The 19,811-nt window shown below is 35.7% G+C and overlaps 1 protein-coding gene across 1 annotated transcript; it reads left to right on the forward strand.

The window, feature by feature from the left end:
* On the forward strand, positions 1-18,332 carry ERMARD (ER membrane associated RNA degradation). Its single transcript, XM_018077451.2, has 18 exons — positions 1-93; positions 999-1,167; positions 2,315-2,454; positions 2,946-3,047; positions 4,509-4,598; positions 5,702-5,799; positions 6,353-6,489; positions 7,798-7,912; positions 8,456-8,558; positions 9,001-9,030; positions 9,547-9,615; positions 11,588-11,758; positions 12,629-12,712; positions 13,514-13,593; positions 14,331-14,459; positions 15,930-16,139; positions 17,078-17,191; positions 17,814-18,332. The coding sequence occupies exons 2-18, from the start codon at positions 999-1,001 to the stop codon at positions 17,971-17,973; spliced, it is 2,001 nt and encodes a 666-aa protein (XP_017932940.2). The 5' UTR covers positions 1-93; the 3' UTR covers positions 17,974-18,332.
* Positions 18,333-19,811: the final 1,479 nt, after the last annotated feature.

A 19,811-nucleotide genomic window follows, 5' to 3' on the forward strand; every position in this document is an offset into this window, starting at 1 on the left:
AAATAATAATAATAAAGGGTGGCTGCGTTAGTGCAGGATTTGCTCTGGCCTCTTGTCCCTGACAGTGAAACGGAGGGGGGAGGGAAGGACAAGGTGAAGGTCTGAATGATATTTTATCGACGTTTCAGATTATTTATTTTTTTTTTTTTTAATAGAAGAGAGGTACTCCTGGTGGCAGCTAACACGGATTCCCGATAGGAACTGTTACCCTTACTCCGTGCCAATACCCATATAAATATCTCATCTCTCCTTGAAGACATGAATACAGGAATTACATATCATGAGGGTCTATTCTACCACCTAATTAAAGAGAAAAAAAATTTTTTAATTTAATGCAATTTTTTTTATTTGTTGTGGTACTTCATTTTCAAACAATTTCTTGTCTGTTTCCTTAATGAGAAAGCATGACTTTTGGGGGTTTTTCTTTACTAAATCAGAAGCATTTTCTTCATTTTTAGCATGGGGCGTTATATTCTTGCAAATTTTTTAGTTGAAAATGTGCTAATGAATCAGTTTGTCTTTCTATATAGAATAATGTGGAAATAACATTAATGCTTAGATTGTAGCTAACATTGCTACAATGGGGAGGAATTCACATGTTCCTCCCCTACCCCCCTCCAAGGATTTTGCTGGTCGTAAGGACTGGAGCTCTTGATTGTACTTGAAATAGCATCAGTTTCTCTGCAAACTCAGAGATTAGACAGAACATCTATGTATAAACTGCTTCAGTCTATCTTGTTATCAGTTCAGTAGATAGCCACTCTGAAATCATCCTGGCACTATGAAAATAGAGCAGTTCTACCCCTCAGTTTTCCCAGGGTGTTTCTGGTCGAGAGTTCCTTTCATCATATGCATAAACTTGTATTGCAAACCTTAATAACTTGTTTACAGATGCGGTATTACTGTCTATCTGTGCTGATGGGTATGTTTTAATAATTTTCTTTGTCTCGTGCCTTCTTGATAGAAGAATTATTTTTGTTTGTGTGTGTTTGTTCTAGATGGCGTTGTCAGACTCGGTCACTACTTGTCTTTCTCAGCCTGTGCATTATGCAATTTGCAAACTTGGATTTGAGAAGAAAGACACATATGATATTAACAATATTTTATCTGGAAATGGTGAAGTGTGTTGGCAAGCTGTTACAGAGCATGTGTGTTACCTTGAATCAGGTTGGTGTTTACCTGCTGTAGTGGTGATGATACATTTAAGACTGATGCAGAATTTCAGTACCACACAATATGATAGCAATTCTAGCTGAGTTACAACATTTTGCTACAGTACAGCATTAGCTTTGCTACTGATTTAGAGTATGTACAGTTAATATCTACAAAGAGCTTTAAATTTTTCATCCACATTTGGTATTTGGCTTTTGCTGGCTCCTAAGGTTCATGTAATCTGTAGCTGCTACTTTGCCTTCATCTTGGTTCCCAGTTTAATGTGCCTGTAACATAAGGGTTCAGTCCTGCTTCTTTCCAACCTCATAATTGCCGCCTTCTGTGTTCTTTATATCCTTTTGCAGTAAACTTAAAACACTCAGGGGCCATCAGTATTCCTACTGTTGCTTCTGGTTTTGTTTCCCCAACTCTAGCTTGTACAGAAGTACCATTTGGTTTCTCTTCTGTATGTAGAATAGTTCATAGTTGTTTTTTAACCAAAGAAAACATTTATACCCTGATGAACTCACTGAATTTTAATTTACCAAATTGCATCATGCAAGCTCTGTTATTAATTTCCAGACGTAGTTAAAGTGACACATGTTTTTGCCTCTAGGACTATCTCTCAGTAAATGACAAGAATTCATTTTCCAATAAAAAGTGTCCCACCAAAAAGAATCAGTGATACCACTCTGTAAGGTACCATATCCATCTGCATTCTTTAAAGGGTGTAAGTTGTGCAACTGGACTGAGCCTGCTGAGCCTGCATTAGCTTCCAACTCGATTATGTGGAATTTCTGTAGAAATTCTAGTGGATTCTTCCCATTTCAACAAATGCAGAACATTAATGATTCTATTTACTTCCATATTTTCTTGTGTTTAGGCTTTGTTGTTTTTTTTTAATTTTGGTTAGTTGGTTTTGTTTTGTTTTATTTGGAGAAGAGGCTCAATCTTACCTGATTTTGCACTGCAGCTTTACTTTTCAATATCTGTGTTTTAGACAGTAAATTGTAGTGTATTAATTGTGCTAGAAAAGTCTGGATTAAATTCTCTGTGCTAAAGATGTACACAAGCTCTAGCAGGTTTTATTCCTTATGAGTTTTAAAATATTGGACCTTTGGGAAGATTGGTACACTAATCACCTTCTCTTTTTCAATTTAAGATCAAAGTGTGGATTATATCAAAAGCATACGATCATTAGGACCTGTATGTGAGTCTGTTAATGTGCACTTCAAATCTCTGACCAAGGAGCAATTCGTAATTCAGTATGCATCGTGGTTGCACTGGACAAACTGCACAGAGGTATAGAAATTTCTGTTAACAGTTTGTATTTTGGCACACGAATCCTTTGTGGAAGTTTAATGTAAGAACAAAAAAGAGATATCCGTGAACCAAAATGTTTAGAATTTGTGACTGATTGTCCGTCTCTGTTATGTGGTTGCTTGTAGTTTCCCTGACTTTGTAATTATATTTTATATTAGAGAACATGAGGTGCTTTGGGCCTGTTCTAACATAAGATCATAGGATTTTGTTTTTCTAATAATCTGTGCCTAACTTTACCTTATAAAGTTATTGTGGATAATTTTTATATATGTAGGGCACTACGTATCAAGAGGTGCTCTAGGGAAATTTCTCTCCAGGCATCTATATTTTTATCTCCTTGGCACAGTTTTCTTTCTACATTTGTATAGCAACTATCTCAGAGGAATATTTAAGTTTCTCTGTGCTTTTTAAAATTTGATTTTTCCTTCTGAATATTTAACACAACATTCTTCCTCTCCTCAATCATACAGGTATTTCTTGAAGTGTTTGATGTTTTACAATATGCACAAACTACAGAAGTTGCTCTTGGCTTAATGAAACTAACATCATGCTTGGAGCGAGCCTTGGGTGATGTAAGTGCCAAGATGTGGAGTCTATTACAGATTTGGCTTCTTATAAGATGGGAATGAGCTCTTGGATTTAATTGTGTATTGAAAAAGTGAAATTAGCCTGTACTGTAGTAGTACACTAATAGTCCGGGTGCATTTTGAGTCAGACAGGGGTTCTTTTCTGGATCCAGTTGTGCTGGGGAAGCACATCTGGGGCTCCTCCACCTGTGCTGGTAGCATTGCTTGTGTGAGTGCTGTTACTAACCAATTTAATTAAAAAAGAAAAGAGTTTGATTAATCAATAGGTCTTTTCTACTTTGATTTATTTAACTGAAACAGGGAGCAACGTAGCTTCCACAAAAGATCCGATGGTGTAGTAACTTCTCTGAGGAGTGGCATGCAGGTGGAAAAATGACCTGCTAAATAACTTTTTTCCTGGGGAGAAGGGAGCAATGCCTATTCAAAGACTGTTTGCTGCTGGGCTATATTAGGCACAGATAAGTTAAAATAGCTGGTTGTTAAATATCTATGAGGAACTCTAGAGAAGGAAATGACAGAGAAAGAACAATGGACTAACTCACAGACAAATTTGCCCGAGAAGGGGGCTTGGTAAATTTAAAGTAACAAAAAATTACCAAAAATTGGGAAAAACTGTCAGGGAGAATACAAAGAATACAAGGCATGATAGCAGCTGAAAATAGAGATGCTGAGGTTGCCCAACAAGATTAAAACCTAGTTTAAGGAACGGCCTGAATCAGAAGACAAACCACAAGTCTCCTCCCTTTAATACTGACAGACCCTGTAGATTTCTAGGGTAAGAATGAAATATCGTGTCCTTGGTAGAGTTTATTCCCATAATTATGTTCTTGTTGTGCTTTACTGTTTTTTTGTGGTTTGGGGTTTTTTTGGAAGAGAAGAGCAGTACATGTACAGACACTGTAAAAATGGAAACATTAAGAAGGATATTCACTCTTTTCTGAAATGTTACCTAAATTTTAATTTGTCATGAAATTACATAATTTAAAGCCTTTTTAAGGACTTGCTGTGTTTTGTTTGATTACTGTTTTTACAATCATTGTCATTGTCATCATCATGGCCAGGCTTTGTGAACGAAGATTTGGGAAGGGCTCTACCCACATTTGCTGCAAGCGCGCTGGTGGCTAAAAAGGCCAATACGAGATAGACAAGTCCGGTTGCAAAAGGCACAGCAGAACAACTCCTTAGGTGGTATCGACAAGACACGATTCTTTCTATATTGTCTTTTCTCCTTGAGAGTGATCCTGTGTGTGTTCTCAAAGGAAACAGCAGCATTATAGATAGTGTGTCTCCAGATCTCTTGGTTGGAGGCCAGAGTAGACCAATGATGATGATGTTTTTACAATAATGAAAATGGTTACTGGGCGAAATAATCAAGTTATATGTTTGAAATACAAAGAAGTACACTAAATTATTTATGTTATCTGTTTTGCTTTTTTTTTTTAATAGGTATATTTACTTAAGGGTAACGATTGCCCTTTCCTTCTAAGAGACTTGCTTGCATCTAAGCAGCTAGCAGTTATCTTTGGACAAGCTGTAGTAAGTGCACACTTTTGAAATAAGTAATAAATATTGAGCTGGTTTTCTTCCGGCCAAATGGCAGGTGTCCAAGCATAGCCTTTACTTGTACTGAAGAAGAGGTTGCAAACTCTGTATATCGTAGATTTATTTTCATTTTATACGTTACCGTCTGGGGGTTATATGATTCAAAGAAAAAATTAATATTGTAAAAGAAAGAGTTTTAAAGGCAAGATCATAAGTTCTTATTTCCCTTTCTGTATGAAAAACCTACATATGTAAAATTTCACATGCCTGGCAGGTGACGAGCAGAGTTCATCTGCCTCATTCTGAGTTGCACCATTTGAAAATTCACATCATGCACTGGCTGTTTCTGATAAGCTGTGTTACTCTTGACCACCAATGTAGTAACATGCTTTATAACATTTACCATATCAGAATTTTTCAAAATAGAGGAAACTAATTTGCAAAAAAAAAAAAAATCCACAAAAATTTGATGATATTTGCACTCTTGTGTAAACAGAGTAGGTGGATCTTCCACATGCAGTCTTACAAGAGCACATTCTTTCTTAGAACAAAATATTGGGTGTGAACTGCAGAAGCCTGTGTTGTTAGCCAGTCTAGTAGTGTAACAAAAACTATTTCTCGAATTTTGATGGCATATGGAATACTTAAATTCTTACATTTGAAAAATAAACCAGTTTCTCATTTTGTTTGATAGTGATCTGGGAATACAACTTTGAATGCAAATTCTATATTTTATGCTAAATTGCATTAAATTATGTGAACTTATACTACAAGAAGTAAGAACTATACTTTATCTCATTTTTTTGCCTGTCATAACTGCTTGGAATGTCCAATAATTAGTTTTGTTTGTCCCATAGCCTGTACATATCTATAACCTGTACAAATAAGATGAACAATTTCCTTTCAGAGAATGCTGGGAATTGCAAATAGTGAGTTTCTGTCACTGTGACAAGCTGTGGCCAGTCATGTTGAAAGTAGATATTATAGTTTCTCAATAACTTCTGAAGTTTTCTGTTAGGGAAAGATAATAAAATTAAGAAAGATAATAAATAAATAATATATTTCTTCATGCACTAATTATTTTGTTTATTAATTAGATGAATGTACTGAGGATATTCATTGGCTCTCCATATGGTCTGAATCTTCGTAATGTTTTGTGGCATGGATTTGCATCCCCACAAGAAATTCCTGCCAAGTAAGTTACCAAAAAAATCTCATTTTCTTAACAGTCAGACTTGCGAGTTCTTGAAAAGTGGATGGTAAAACTTACTTCTCTCATGGGGAAAAAAAAATAAATTGTCCAAAGGACTCTGTCAGTATTCTGACAGATTTCCGCTGCTGCTGTTTCTTTTCTGGAAATGGATTTCTGTAGAATACTTCAGCCATTATTAGGAGCAGTGTTTTTTGTACTGTTAAGTTAAGTATGAAAACTTAACTTTTTTTTTAAAATTCTGTCAGGGCAGTGAGGAATAACTTGGAACAAAAGACACAGGAATAGGGTAGAAGGAGGAGCAACAGCAGCCAATGGAGAATACAGCGATGCTTTTTTCCTGATTCTAGTCTTTAATTTTTTTTCATGCTTGTGAACATAATTAGTTATTAAGTGCCCCTGCTCACGTGGGGAGTGTAGGTTTTGGGTGTTCTTTGAAAGAGTGAAAAAACCCCTTTATCCCTAACTCAGAAATGTTGATCTTTACAGAAGATTTCTTTGTATAAGCTTTTCTAATATATTATGTTATTCTCCCTAGATATTGTGCTATGCTGCTTTTTTTAACTGCAGGGTTGGGTCAGTTGTTGCAGACTTATCTTCTGCAAAATAAATGCATTTTACTACATCGACCTTATGTGATCTTCGTTAGCTTAGAGGAGCTTGATGTATTTCCAGGCAAGTATTTAAATATTAGCAAGTTTTTTATTATCTTATATTTGCTATTGTTTGATTGTCCAAAAGCGCTGTTGAAAATAATGCATCTTCTAGAGTTCCAAGATTAAATCTTAACTAAGATACCTGTATATACTGTCATTAGATGAATCAGTCATGATTGTAGGACAGCTTTTTAATAGGCAGTTGCACTGACTATTTAATCAAAAAATACTGTGTTCTAAAATAATTGTAATACGTTGAAATATGACTGCTTCTAAAAGACTTCAACTGTATACTCCATTTTTTGATTATGAGAGTTCATTTCATCTAACGGTGGTCTAGTTTGCCTTTACAAAATCTAACTTCTTCCAGAAACAATGGGTTCCAGCTGCAAGGGTCCCAGCAGGAGTGCCCTCAGTCTTACAGGGAAGATAGTGCTGAAACACAGTAAAGGATGATGGCACATCTTCAGTATACTAATGCTTTTCTCAGGGAAACACTTGAAGTCCGATTAAAACTGTCTCATCTCCCTGTCTTCAGACCTTATTTTGTTTATTCCTACTATTTTTAAGGCAACAGCAGCATATGGGAAGTCTTGGTGTCAGTGGTCATCGTGGTCGATTTGTGCTATATAATCTGTTTGCCAGTGGAACATCCATCCATGGAACTGAGACAGGGCTTTTGGGAACCAAATCAAGCTGATAACATCCCAATAATGTTGTAGTATAAATGCTATAACTTGATTTGATTTAAAAAATGCTAAGTGCAATCAAGTCCCACTTACCATTTTAATCTTTCTTTTGGATAAGACATTTATAATGTGAATGCATATATATGAGTTTCATTACATGGTAGCATTGAAGTATGAAGTGTTAATTTACTATGCTACGTGTCAACACAGAAAATTAATAAAGTAGAAACAATGTGCTCATGTTCAAATATTCATGCTGCTGTACTGATTTTGAGTGAACAGAAATGATTAATTAACATTACACTTTTTAAAAGTATTTGAAGTAGGTGGAAAACAACTCCACGGAATCTAGGTCCAGTTGCTGTGTAGTGTTTTAATCTCAGTAAAAAGCAAACATGACTTTTTAACTGTTTTTACTCTGTAATTTTATATTATCACCACAAATGCAATCTTATATACTCAAATTCTGATCCTAAATATGGCTACTGTTGTACCTGCAAAGTTAAAATAAATTGGATAACTTTAAATCTCCCTTTACAAATGTTGAAATAGTATTATATTTTCAGTGAAATATTAAGAATGCATTAGTAAACTGGAGATTATATGTAGTTTTTCAATGTTGTTTTGTTAACTTGTAGATCTCAATAATGAAACACTTTCCATAGCTGAAGAGCTTGTAAAACTGTCCAGTTTTGTATTAAAAACAATGTTACCATTTTGGATCGCTGCTTTAACAGCTTTCAAGCAAAGCAGGTAAGTCAAATTTTTTAAATTATTTTTTAATAGAATTTATTCTATATAGAATGATATATTCTATATTTATAATCTGCATTCACAGATTCCAAAGCTTTTTACTAAGTCTGTTACTTAACTTATGCCAACATATCATTAGGCATTGTTATGGTGATCCCTCAGAAAGTTTCTCAACTTATGACTTTGTTTTGTACCAAATAAGGTTATAAACTATATTTTGAACCCTAAAAAGAACTGTTGGAGATGTAGCAACAAAGGAGAGACTTACAAAGCAAGCAAAATAAATCTCCACATATTAAGATTTTGAATTTTTAAAAAAAGTGTATTGTTTTGTTTTTATCTCCCATGCTTCACCTTTCAGTAAGTTATTCTAGCCTCTGAGCTTGTATTCAGTGATCAGTTTATGTTTGGCACAGGTAGTCATTTATTGTTTGTTTACAAAGTGCATTACCAGGGAATTTTGGTCCAGGTCGTTTGGCCTGAGACTTTAAGTCTGAAATGGCTGAATGGAGAAAAACCTGGATATCTCTGTTAATTTTTCAGGTATGCTGACAGTGTGATTCTCTTACTTCCTCAGCTGGAAGTTGGACTTAGATTGCTCTTCACTACAACTAATAAATGTCCAAATCGTTTGCTGACAGCTGAGGTAAAATTTCTGTCTAAAGTCAATTATGATTTAGTGCTTACAATATTTGCAAAATAGTTATTCTTGAAGAATAGTGTCTATAAACATTTACAGATTTACCAAAAAAAAATGTCAGTCAATTATGGAAAATTATTTACAAATTTCCAGTTGAGATTCACGAATGCCTTTAATTTTTTTAAAATGTCTGCCAGTAAAAAGAACTGAAAAAGTAGTTGAAGGTTAGTGTTCAGAAACAGTAGTTTAGGGTGGAAAGTAAGCCATGATATATTTATTGTAAAAAAACTCAGCACAAAATCCAAAACTCCCTTCATTTGTAAGGGGGCTTTTTTTTGCTATTCATGCACCTCTGGTATCTCATGCAAATGAATAAATAAAAGTTTGATATACATGTCTAGTTATTTGATTTTGTTTGAAAATAAAATAATATTGTCTTTTGTTCTAGTCTTCTGCTTTCTACACCACTTTCGATGAGGTACTGTGATTTTTTTTTTTTAATTTAATATATATCAACGTCAGAATTTAAGCACATGCATGTTTCCCATTACTAGAGTCTTGAGTGCACTTTCTTGTGTTGGATAAGACATTATTTCTAGCTTTTTTCGACATAAAAAATGATGGACAGTAAACATTTTAAATTTTTAATCCTCCAGAAAATATCAAAATTAATACACATTGTAATAAACGGAATATTTTGTTCTAAATGTTTTTAGCTTGAAATTCTTCACTCCACAGAAAGAAACATTCTGTCATTTTTCCTAGATTCAGTTATTCAAAATAAATACAAATAAATATTGCAAACAGAAATCCTCAATTTTACAAGTTGTTTGAGTTATCTCAAATTGTCAGTAGTAATTAGGGACCTTGATTCTAGAGTGGCAGAAGGAATTGCATAAAATCAGGAAAACTAATTACTTTAGTTATGTTTCTTCTTTGATTATTTGGCTTTCAGTAATATAGTAAGTTTCTGTTCAAATTACTTTTCTTCTAGATGCTAGCAAAGCATTTGGATAACGATGAAGTCAACCAGCTACCTGTAGTTCTTGAAGAACCTGCCATGGCAAGTGTTTTGAAAGTTTTCTGTGGTTTGGTTGTTTGTTTGTTTTTTCTTGTTGTTTTCATTTGGTTTTTTTTTTAGTTCAGTAATGTCTTTATGACCATGCCTAACATTTATTTATTACATATAGCTTGTATCCAGCACCTTAGAACCAGAAGCTTGTTAGCCTTTTTCATTGGGAAGGATGCAAGGTAGTGTCTCACAAGCTATATTGAGTTAGGATATAGGACTACCTTTCCTTCTGAAATGTAGATGTCTCAGAGATACTTTTCTTTAGACTTCTGAAGTTCAGCTGAATGGAGCAGAAGAAGAACTGATGCCTCATACAGGAAAATTTCAAACTTATTTCTGATTGCTTCTGGGACACATCTTCTACTATCTGGGCAGATGGCACAAAAATGTGGCTCAAACCTGCAAAGCACATTCTGCATCTCACTACCCAAACATATCGTGAACAGGAAAACTAGGGGTGTTGAATTTAGAGATCTTTAGAGATCTCAGGTTACTGTCCTGTTGCCAGAGGCAGTGGGGTGTGGAGGGCTTGGGGCACGAAGTTGAAGGAAGTTCTGTGGTTTTTCTGTGGCTGGTGTTTCTCAGCGGGGGAGGGGGGGGGCTACATGGGGTGATTTTCTGTTAGAAGCTGCTAGAAGTTTCCCCCCCCCCCCCCCCCGGGGAGCCAATGACAGCTGGCTACAGGAAGGACTTCCTGCTGTTTGGCAAAGGGAGAGGCAATTGTTGCGCCTGTGTGATAACATATTTAAGGGAAAAGGTTGTTGCACAGAAGAAATTGGAGCCGGGGGGTGGCAGAGGGAAGCCTCCAGGCCCAGGCCCCGTGGCCTCGGCCCAGGGCAGGTGTGGCGCTGGAGCAGAGCCAGGCCAAGCTGGAGTGGCAGCCATGGCCCAGGGCTGCACAGCAGCTGCCCCGGGGCAGGCACAGCGCTGGAACCACACCGGGCCAGCTGAACCCATGATGGAACAAGTGGATGCATGAAAATGGAGGACTGCTACCCTCGTGGGAGGCCCAGGGGTAGTGGGGTCCTTCGGAAGATCTGTGGCCTGTGGAGAGGGAAGCCCACGCTGGGGCAGTGTCTTCTGGGTAGGACTACTGACCCCTGTGGGGAACCCACGCCAGTACAGTATTCTGCATCAAGGACTGCATTCTATGAAAAAACCATCAGGGTATAGAGACTCCTGCATCCCAAGACCTGCGGCCCGAGGGGGGGGTGGATCCATGTGGGTGAAGTCCACCAAAGACTATTTCCCATGGGAGGGACCCATGGAATGGGACAGGGGGATGACTCAGAGCTTTAGCCCCTGTAGCCCATGGAGAAAGACCTTGGTGGAGCAGGCTCTCCGCTGCAGCCCATCTAAGGGTAACTCACAAGTGTAGCAGATATGGAAGACCTGTTGCCCTGTGAGTGGAGAAGGGTGACTCACAAGTGCAGCTGTCTTGGAAGACCTGTTGCCTTATAGGTTTAGGTGGACTTCTCTTCCTGCACTGATGCAGGAGGAGGAGGGAGAATATGGAAGGAAGGAGGGGTGGTTGAAAAGTGTGTTTAAATCTGTTTTATCTCTCACTCTTTAGCTCCTATCCTGTTAGTAATAAATTTTAGTGCTATCCTCACATTGAATCTGTCTTGCCTGTGTGACCTCTCCTAGTTCTTAGCAATTTTCGTGGGTGTTTGGAACCTGGCTAGGGTCAACCCACGACAGAAGTCTGTTGTTAGCTCTCTGAATTCAGCATGTATGTTAGTTTTGAATTTCCTCAGAAGCTACCAAGATGGATGAGTTGCACTTTTTTTTTTTGTTATGAGTATAGTTTGCATTGTTTTTTTTTCTGAATATCTGAAAGCCCCTTTCCTACAGACATGATCACATACCTGTCTGTCAGGGATATTCTGTACACTGAATATATTCAATTCTATGTGCATACACATAGAATAGAATTCTGTACACTTGATGTATGTTTCCACAGGAATTTCTTTGGGATTTCTTGAACCACCAGGAGGGTCCACGTGTAAGAGATCGTTTAAGCCATGGAGAAATCAATCTGGAAGCATTTCCCAGAGAAGTAGCTAATCAGATAGTTGCATTTGCAATTACTCTTCTCTGCAGATTCTCAGATGAGAATATGTTTTCTCTTAAGGTAGGGATTAGCATTATGTTCTCAGAAGATTTTTTTTTCGGTTACTTTGGATACCAAATATGTTTTTAGAGAGTTTGACTGAATCTTTCTTGAGAGCTGCTTTTTGTGGAAATGAAGTATTCATCCAAGTAAAAAATTGTGAAAATATGTTTTTGCCTAGTTTTGTAGTGAAATAAATACAGAAAGTTTTCCAAAAGATTACCCTTTCTTCCTGTGCCTTAATTTGTTGGCTTAACCAGTCCTTATTCACGTGGTTAATCCATAAATTATAGTGATTCCACTTAATTTTGTAAAATTGTATTGATACCTAGCCTGTTTATCTGCTGAATTATCCAAAAGGTATGCACAACTGCTGTAGCTCACCCACTGAGGTATGTAGTTACTGAGATTTTCTTTTTCCAAGACATTGTAAATAATGGTGGCTTGCTAATGTTGTTTGTATCCATACTTATACTGTGAATTTGTAAACACTTTTTGTCTAGCAATATGTTTGTCAACATTAGTGATTATTGTATTTGCTCTCCCCAGTTTCCTGTTTATATTTGGGATTACTTCTTTCAATACGATACAGCAACCCGTGAGATAAAGCTTTCATTCATTAGTTGCAGCTCTTTTTAGTTTCTTAAGAAGTATTGCATGCTGCTGCATTATGAGAATACTTGGTTGCTTTTCTGTCAGCTGCTGTCAGGTTTCATAGGTAAAATGTGTGAAATTAAGCTTTAACCACTCGCTGTGCTGATTACTTCTTTCAGCCCTCACGGATTCGGAAGTCTTTACTGACATCAGTGCTATAGGTGGCTTGCATAAAATGAGGTATAAGTCTAGGTCTGTGTATGATTATTGTGTGTTGTCTGTGATTTTGTAAATCAGGAACACACGGTCATAAAACCACTGATGAACTGTGCAAGTTGCTACCAATCTCGATTTCATCCAATTTCCCGTCTCAAGAAACAGGTAGGTGTCCACATCTATGAAATCATTTCAGTCTTTAAAATGTGAATCATTAAAATTAGTCTAATTGTTTTCTTCGTGCTTTGTTTGTCCTAAAAACAGTTAAAATCTTACATGTTTTTTAATTGTTTTTTGCTATATCTTTTAAAATTAAAGGAAATTAGAGTTGCTAAAATGAGATATAACTATGCACACTCCTATTGATGCAACTGATACTGTGTATGTGTTCTAGATCACTGAATAGGTTTATTCTTACCTGAATGTTTGCTGTTCTGTAGTTTTTTAATTTTCTTATGCTTTCTTATGTCAGAACCACTGGTTGGTCATGTCTCCAGGAATTTTGGATTAGGCTATTGCTAAGGTTTTTATTGTATGAAAACTAGCTGACTAAGATTCTGTCGTTGTAGCAAAATCTGCTTTCCATTGTCATGGTACTTTTCTGCCAGTCAGTTTAATGAACTGTTTTAGGACGTTCCTCTCTTGATTTGGGTGTACAGTAGACATACTTAGTACTTTTACTTTTCCACAGTGTTCAAACAGCGTGTTATAAAAGTTATGTTAGTTAACTTTTTACATTAAAAGAAATGTAGAAAGAATAGTCAGCTAGTTTATTCAGATAATGTTTTAGCATGGAAGTGTGATCAAGACTTTCTGCCCTAACATAGACCTTAACAATTGAAGTTGGCTTACATAATTATGATTACTTAGTTTTTTTCTGAAATTGCCACTAAGCAAAGTGAAATGCATTGGCCTGTCTGTCAAAGGCTACACTTTACAAAACATTTTTTGTTATGTGTTTTTAAGGTGCTGGAATGTATGAAGAGCATTCACTTATGGTCCGGATTGCCAACAGTGTCTGAGGAACAAGTTCAAACAATTAAAGGGTATATATATATGCTATATAAGATAGTTTTCAAAATAGTTATGAAGAATAGGGTTTGAGACCGTGAAATGTCTCTCCATATATTTTACTAGAAAGATTGTAGATGCCAGAGGGGTTGTGAGAAGACCCCTTTCTTCTCTTTAGCTTAATCTGTGCTGTGCACATCAGTACAAGTACTGTAAAAGCTATAAATAATGTGCTAATTTGAAGGGAGTGAGAAAATACCTGAAACACAGAGGTGTTAGTGGCTCCATATTCTGTTTCTGAAGAAATGGTCACCAAATGTAAAACAGAAAATAATGCCTTATTTTGAAAAGGACTTGGTAACCAAAATAGTGGAAGACTTTATATAAGATGTTAGTTAGAAAAAGAGTGTAACGTTCTCTTGTTATTTGAAAAGGAGGAAGTCGTTAATAATATCACTGGAGGAAATTGTACTTGTTTAGAGCTGAGAAATGAAAATACAATGCATCTATCACATATTCAGTATACTGCAGGATTTTGATGAAGGGAGGATTAAGAGGGGTTCTGAAGATTGCTGAGACTGAGAAAAGGTTGTATTTAGTTGGAGAAATAAAATCATGCTTATAAAATGGAGGGAAAAGAACCGTAGTATCAGAGAGTGAGAATTAAATACACTACTATAAAAAAAAATCTACATCTTGATCTATGCTATTTGAGTAATAATAAGTACTACACTTTTATCATCTCAAATGTTAATTTTTTTCTTTTTTTAAGTTTGGAAGAAAACGCTGAAGCTAGTACTTTAATTTTGATGATATCTGAAATTACATCTCAGTTGGTGCAATATATGCCCCAGAACTGCTGTAGTTCAGATGATCCAATCAATAGTGTCCTAACAGAGAGGTGAGTTTGCCTCCTGGTTCCTGCTCTCAGCTTCTACATACATAAGAAGTCTCAAACCTGAGTTACTCGCTTCCCTGTTTTCAGAGCAATGCTTGAAATGTTGTATGCACTTTTCTATTGTTGTTGCTGATTTAATCTGAAAATCTTAGAATCGCAACTGAGCATCATCTTGAAAGTTAAGATGGGACATTGTAGATTTGGGAATTACAGTAGAGATTTTACTTTGAAATTAACATGAAAAAATAACTATTTTTCTCTCAGGCTGGGAAAGCAAAATAATTAAAATGCTTATATACTGACTAGATTAGGTTGGTTTTAATCCGTTTTGTGTGCTAAAATTGCATCAGAAATTTGTTTTAATGTATTTGATGTCACAACTGTGTGTGGCATTCAAAATGCTCATACACTACTAAATAATTATGTTTTTACATGCTTTAATATCAAGATTCAGAAATAGAAGATATGTTGTAATACATGGTGTCAGACTTGGAGGTATGTTAGTTCCAATTATGTCTACTTGGAATAATGTTCAAAACAATTTGACTTTTGATTTCCACTCTTAAGGGAGCCTTAAGACTCCCATGACTGCATGAGTATGTTGGAACAAAACACTCCTAATCAAACCCATTAGGCATGAGCAGGATAGTGCAAAGAGGATTTTACCTGTTGCTTTACTTACATAATGTGTGGGCCTGTTTTTCCCACCCACCAATCTTCAATTGTCTCATTTATGAAAAAGAAGCCTAATTACTAAAGTCATAAACTTTATTTTGGAATTTTTCTGCCTCTGTCACTTTTGGTCATTGATGTGTTGCTGTTTCAGAGGTGATTTGAGCATGAGGGAGATTAGCAAACACTTCTGTAAAAACAGTGTTTGAAGTGATGTGTGACACATCAGTGTAGTAGATTAGAATAGGACAGCAGGAACGTATTTGTGTGATTTAACAAAGCATGATCTGTGTGGTGTTGATTAAAAAAATTGTCTCACCACCTGCATTTTACAAAATGTTAAGTCTGCTGCTTGTTTTGCCCAGAAGAAGGACCACACACTAATGGAAGTACTAATTAATACCATTTGTTTCAGTGAGTTTTATTATGGTGAATGTTAATTCATTATGAGTTGAACTATGGTGGGAGGCTTCAACCACAACCCTGCTGTGATTTGATGTGTTCAGTATATCATTTCAGGCAGGCAGTTTCATTTATTGTGGTTTTGTTTCTTTATCTGAAATGGGAAACATATTCATCACCAGCAGTTTTGCATTTATATTCAGTAAAGTGATAAAGAACGCAATCACTACCCCTGCTACACAGATCCTTGCTTTTTTTCAGTCTTGAGGTAAGGGCAGTTAGTTTCCAGGTTTTCTGAGTTAAAACATTATGAGTCAAACCACACTGAATATGAAATGTATCTCATGTTAAATCCAGCTAACGAAAGACTGACATTAAAAACCCCTTCCTGTTTTGGAGGCTGTTGACTGAACTTTGCGATACACGTATTTGCACGCTTTATTCTCCTCGACCGGTTCTGGAAATTGTGGTGATACTCCGCAAAATAAGCACGCAGTGCCATCAAGTGTCCGAACAAGTTATTGCCGGCGCTGAGGTGAGATACGCGCAGTGGGTGAACAAGACTCTACGTTCTCGTCAGAGGCATAACTATCTACGGATGTTGAACAGGTTGGCTGATGGTTTTCCTTTGCTTAGGCTGAGAGAGAGTGGCTGCACTCTACTGTTGCTGGCTTTCAGTGGTTTGTCTTAGAAGGTTAAAGTCAACAGTGTTCGCATGTTCTCATTAACCATTTCAGAATTAAGTGTCAAACTAGATTTCTGTTGAGCAGCACTGTTGAACTAAAAAGAAAATCTCAAACTGGAGAATAATTCAGTGGGTATTTTTTAGCATTGCTGGATTACTTCACTGTAAATTACAAGCTTTCAAATTAAGTATCATTTAAATGATAGATTTTATTTTTGTAGATGCTATCTTTTCCTGTTCATTAAACATATAAATGACATTCAAGATTTATCTGAATGCAATAGGTTTAACTGATTTGAAGACTTTATCTACTTTAGTTTGCTGCTTTTTATAATTATACCTGAATCAGCATCTTTATATATAGATATATCTATGTGTAGATTGTTTAATATTTCATTAAGTTTTGTTCCTATTCCTAAGTGCTTTCCTGGGTTTTATGAATCTACTTTAAAAACCGGGAAAACTGTAGATTTTGTAATATTGGCCAGGTTATGTTCCTAAAAATGTTAACCGTATTATTTAAGAAACAGCTTAAACTGAAAACGATGATACATTTTGCAAATCAGTTGAAATCTGCTTTATTATCTATGGAATAATGGGTGCCCATGAGTTTTTCTTTGGAATCTTAACTTTATGAATTTCATTTTTTTCCTCTTTCGGAGGTTTCATCATCAAATCCCTTGTTCTGGGATTTGCACTTTTTGCTGAAGGACATTTCATAGTCCTTTTTTTTTTTTCCCCCACTCTGCAATATCCAACTATTTAGGATTGGTGCAGAAGTCTGAAGAATTCTTCGATTATAGTGATATTTTTTTAGGATTGGTTTTAGTTTGTTTATTTTATTATTTTTTTTTATTTCTAGCATTAAATTTTTGTCTCCAGTGTTGCGACTCATCTTAATATTGATTACTGTGGAAGTAGTCAGTGTTCATGCCGTTTGTAAAAAGAATCCTTTTGATTATCAGCAGTATCTAAAGTGAGTATCTAAACTTACTTTATGAAAATAGGAATTGTACATATTCCTTTCTGATCTGTAATACAAATCCTGTAGAGATTTTCTATCATTAGTCATAATTATACCTCAGACAATGTTCACTTAAGAACTAAAATAACTCGGCTGAAAATATATGGTCCAGTTATTCACATTTTTAATTTTTATTAGACTGCCCCTTAGTATAGATAGGAAACAATCATACACTCAAATAAGAATACATAAATGCTGTATTTAAGATGTTGGTGATTTTTCTCTTTGTGTGTCAATTAATAGCTGGTTGGGTGTCATATACATTGTGAAACATTTGACTGAGAAAAGAAAGGAAGCCATTTGGGGAAAATTCTGTCACACATTTTGTCACTCTATTCTTTCTATGGAAGTGTTAATTGCAGTTCTGAAAATCTTTGCATCCTACTGTGAGAGTGAGGGAGCGGTTCTTTTCCAGAAGTAGAACAAACCTCTGAATGTATTGATCATCTTGAGGAAGATTTGGATATTTGAAGACGTTAGCAGCTTTAAATCAGGCATTGAGATATTTTTCTTTTTTTTTTTTTTTTTTTAAATCCTTTTAAAAGCTTTTCTTCTCTGGTGTTATTTCTCGTAGGTTTTTGAAGTTAATCTTACAATATACTGAAAACTTGGTGACATACACAAGCCCTGAGAAAAACAAGTGGGATGAAACCATGGAACTTACAAACAAGGCTTTGATAAAAATAAGAAAAATCAGTGACAGAAAGCTAATGTTAATGCATCTGGCTACATGAATTAAATGGGCTTAAGATTGTTTGGACATTGTACTATCTAAAGAGTTCTGGAGTCCTCGTGTTTGTCAAGTCTAATTCAAAGACAAACTTCATCAGACATTGTCAAAATTTGGATGCAAAATATAGTCTTTTTATTAGAAGGTAGCTGTTGAGACTGGAGATGAATGATCAAGCTTTCATAGAATGAATTGTTTACTGAATGCTCTGAAAAAGATTTACTGTGAACTAAATCAGGATAATGCAAGTTCTACTGTAAATATATTTTGTGTTTTGTACATTGGGGCGCTTTTTTGTAGTTTTCTATTGTATTGAAAAACAGCTAAATAAAGAGTGTGAATAAAAGATCTGAGATTTTTAAATTCAAAAAGTAATTTTTTACTTTGCAATACACTAGAATTTATGTCAGATGCTGTGTTCAACAGGTTAGGAAACAATGAGCATAGAATAGCGCTCGTTGGCACCTGTGGTTGTTGGTATTAGTTCTAAACAGTGTAAGATCTTGCATTGAGGTAGAGCTGATAACACAATAACCAGTTGTTGATATACCATAATTTAAAGGATACAAGGTGGAATAACTTTAGCACAACATGTGTTTATTTTGTTTAATTTCACCTACTCATTCCCAATACATATTTAGTTAGTCAGTGGATGAACACTCATGTGCACATGCTCACAGACACATATTCATTGTGGTTCAGAAAGTTATCCTCTTGTTGCACACAACATTCATTTGAATAGTTTGGTTTTTTAAAATAAATTCTCCCCCTTTTTCATCACCAAAGAATAGAATTTCAAAGAACAGATTCACAGAAGACCACCAGTGTCTATCCATTTGCTTTCTCCTATGGAGAGTAAAACCAAGGGGTACTGTCTGGAGAATATTTGTCCCTACAAAGGATTAGAGATTCAAGTTACATTTTAATAAGCTTCTTTCCAATGTTTCTTGACTGGTAATCACAGTGAGAGTTTGGTTTATTTGGTGTGGGGGATTGATATACACTATGATCATGTTGCTTCCTTTATGTTACTCTTGAAATATATCGTGTGTGTTTGAAATTTAGCTATGTCATAGCTTTTTTATTGCTATGAAATCTAAAGGGTGTGAAGAAGTTTGAACTAGATAAAAAAAGATAAAGAATAGAGAATAATGAATTAAATGCAGTGTATGAGCCACAGTGTAAAATTTCAGCTTTTTTAAAAACCTCAGTTGGCAAATGTTAATGATATTTTTGGAGGCTTATATACTTTGACTTTGCTCAGATATGTTAACTTCAGCTAGGTGTGACTTGGTAGTGACATTTATGATGACACTTGCTTTGATGGTGGTAAGTATTGTAAGGGAGTGGGTGATAAGTATTGTAAGGCAAAAACTATTTAGGATTTACATATTGACTGTATGAAAGAGATCAAGAAACTAAAACACAGTCATGTTTTAGAAGTACATAAATGGCTGACATGCTTTCTCCTTTTGGAAGTGTGTTCATGTACTGAAAAGCACCTTTATAGACTATAGATGTATATTTTCGACAGCATAAGCTCTCCTTTTGTTCCTATATTTAAACTTCACTAAAATTATCTTGTGTGCTGTTCTCTTCATATACTTTTACCTAAGATACAGCACATTGACAGTTTCTTCTTTTGTAATTAGTGCCATTGATGTCATTTGCTGCTCTAAGTCCGCGGTAAGAAACATGGACTTCTGGCAATTTTGTTAAAGATGCTTTTCGGGTTTGTTTTCCTACCTCTGAAACTCTCTTATGGGAACACTGCTGCCATCTATTGTTAAACAAATCTTGAACAGGCTGGGACAATCCAGTTATTTATTCTGACTTAATGTT

Source organism: Manacus vitellinus, unplaced genomic scaffold, assembly GCF_001715985.3.
Source record: "Manacus vitellinus isolate BGI_N305 unplaced genomic scaffold, ASM171598v3 scaffold_37_pilon, whole genome shotgun sequence".
Classification (NCBI taxonomy): Eukaryota; Metazoa; Chordata; class Aves; order Passeriformes; family Pipridae; genus Manacus; species Manacus vitellinus.

Excerpts from the sequence above, each read along its gene's own strand:
- ERMARD (XM_018077451.2), top strand. The coding sequence starts at position 999 with ATGGCGTTGTCAGACTCGGTCACTACTTGTCTTTCTCAGCCTGTGCAT. Across the intron at positions 7,913-8,455 it reads ACAGCTTTCAAGCAAAGCAG|GTATGCTGACAGTGTGATTC; the intron begins GTAAGTCAAATT and ends TTAATTTTTCAG. Across the intron at positions 11,759-12,628 it reads AGAATATGTTTTCTCTTAAG|GAACACACGGTCATAAAACC; the intron begins GTAGGGATTAGC and ends TTTGTAAATCAG.